The sequence below is a fragment of the Diorhabda carinulata genome, chromosome X (genome assembly GCF_026250575.1).
Source record: "Diorhabda carinulata isolate Delta chromosome X, icDioCari1.1, whole genome shotgun sequence".
Taxonomy (NCBI): domain Eukaryota; kingdom Metazoa; phylum Arthropoda; class Insecta; order Coleoptera; family Chrysomelidae; genus Diorhabda; species Diorhabda carinulata.
The window spans coordinates 20,132,380-20,134,128 of record NC_079472.1 but is presented as its reverse complement, the minus strand read 5'-3'; the positions used below and the strand labels follow the sequence as shown (position 1 = coordinate 20,134,128).

At 31.4% G+C, this 1,749-nt stretch overlaps 1 protein-coding gene across 1 annotated transcript in view; it reads left to right on the top strand.

Moving 5' to 3' along the window:
* The window catches only part of LOC130901644 (cilia- and flagella-associated protein 251-like), a 38,772-nt gene that overhangs the window by 30,747 nt on the left and 6,276 nt on the right, over positions 1-1,749 (top strand). Inside the window, exon 16 of the mRNA XM_057813164.1 lies at positions 168-259. Coding sequence (XP_057669147.1) covers positions 168-259 — 92 coding nt within the window. The remainder of the gene's footprint in view (positions 1-167; positions 260-1,749) is intronic.

Genomic DNA, 1,749 nt, shown 5'->3' with positions numbered 1-1,749 from the left:
ATTCATGTAATTTGTTGACATACGTATGGATTGTTACATTGGAATTGAATTGAAAAGTCAAAATTGCTAGTTTTGAAAATAAATTTCTTGTATCTTTGTTATTACTAGTTAAATTTTGAGACACATATATAAACGATAGAAATTTATGACTAAAACTCTAATTTTAGTTGCACGATTTTCGCGCATCTCACGACGGAAAATATATTTTCACGTGCGGATCTAATGACCATTCCGTTCTCAAATGGCGAGTAAATGTAAAGTAAGTAGGTATATGAAATTATAGTTTTTTCAGATGAACAATTTAACATATTAAACATAAAAAACTATTCTTCCACTTTTAGCATAAAGATATGAACCAAACACATTTATGAATCAAGAAGAAATTAAAACGAATTTCCAAACTAAATTTACTAAGTATATAAAAATGTTTTGTAAACATTTACTAGGAAGAGTAAGCTGCGTAAAACGCCCAGTCTATCCAAATAAGGTGTTTGCAAAATGTTGTCTAACAGTGGTGGTCATTATTGATTTGAAGATAGTACCTCAAATTAGACTATTTATCGAGTTAGTTTCTCCTAGAATTATTGTAATTCAACCAAACTTCCAGTTATTATCCACATCACCAGTGATCAATCGATAAAACAATAATCCAATCATCTCAAGCAAATAATTCTTCTTTTCGAAAACATCGAAAAAATCGTTCCAAACAGTCATCAGCTTACTGCCCCTACTCGTAGGGTTTTGTACAAAGTTTTCGTTGCTTTGCAGCTTCTCACACCCAGTTAACAAGAAACCATAAACTATGGTCGCTGGTCGTCGACGACTAGGACCAAGTATACCTAACAATGAATTTAAGTTCGTGAAATGGACTATGCTAGAAGTATACTGTATTATTGTTAAATTATCATAATTAAGAAATTATACAACTCAGGTTACGTCAAAAACGCAAAAAAGGAAAGAAATTATACTGGTGCTTAAAAGAAGAAAACTAGAAGGATTTCAATCGATTATTAATCACTTTATTGGAACAAAGGTCGACCACGAAATATATTGAGTGACAATCTAAAGCCAAATTGGAGAAAGATCGAATAAGGAACAAGCGATAAACCTATTATGGAAGAAACAAGAAGGATATTTATTAATCTAATAAACTTACTTGTCAATTTTCTGCAATCTCCTTCCAAAGAGACTTTTTTGGTCTGCAATTTATATGGATCATAGACTTGCAAATATTCAGAGCCTTAGAGTTATCGTGGTCCCCGGGCCAAAATACTTAAGGGGCCTATGTAAGGCGGGCGTTTTACGTGAATTCTTACATCAAGTTGATTTTTCATTATAGTCAATTTATTCATTATTTCTAACTAAAAATAGTACAAAATTACGTTCATAAATTAAAAACATTTTTTTCTTATTTTGCTACCTACAAATTCTTCAATAACACTAGTGCAGTCAATCGATTTCAGTAGCTCATTTTCAATACACAATACGCTATATTGCTTTAGTTTTTTTTGAGTCATTGTGGTTCGGTGGTCATCTTTAATTAAGGAGAGCCTTGAAAACGATCTTTCCCCACTAGCATTTGATGGCACTATACTTAAAAATATTCGCATAGCGATCTCAACATTTGAAAAAATAGCAAATAGTTTTTCTTCATACATAAATTGATACATTTCACCAATGAAAAGTTTTTTGGTCGGTTCGAAAACATTTGCGTTTAGTAGATGGCATTTAAAATGAATAAATTCAGAC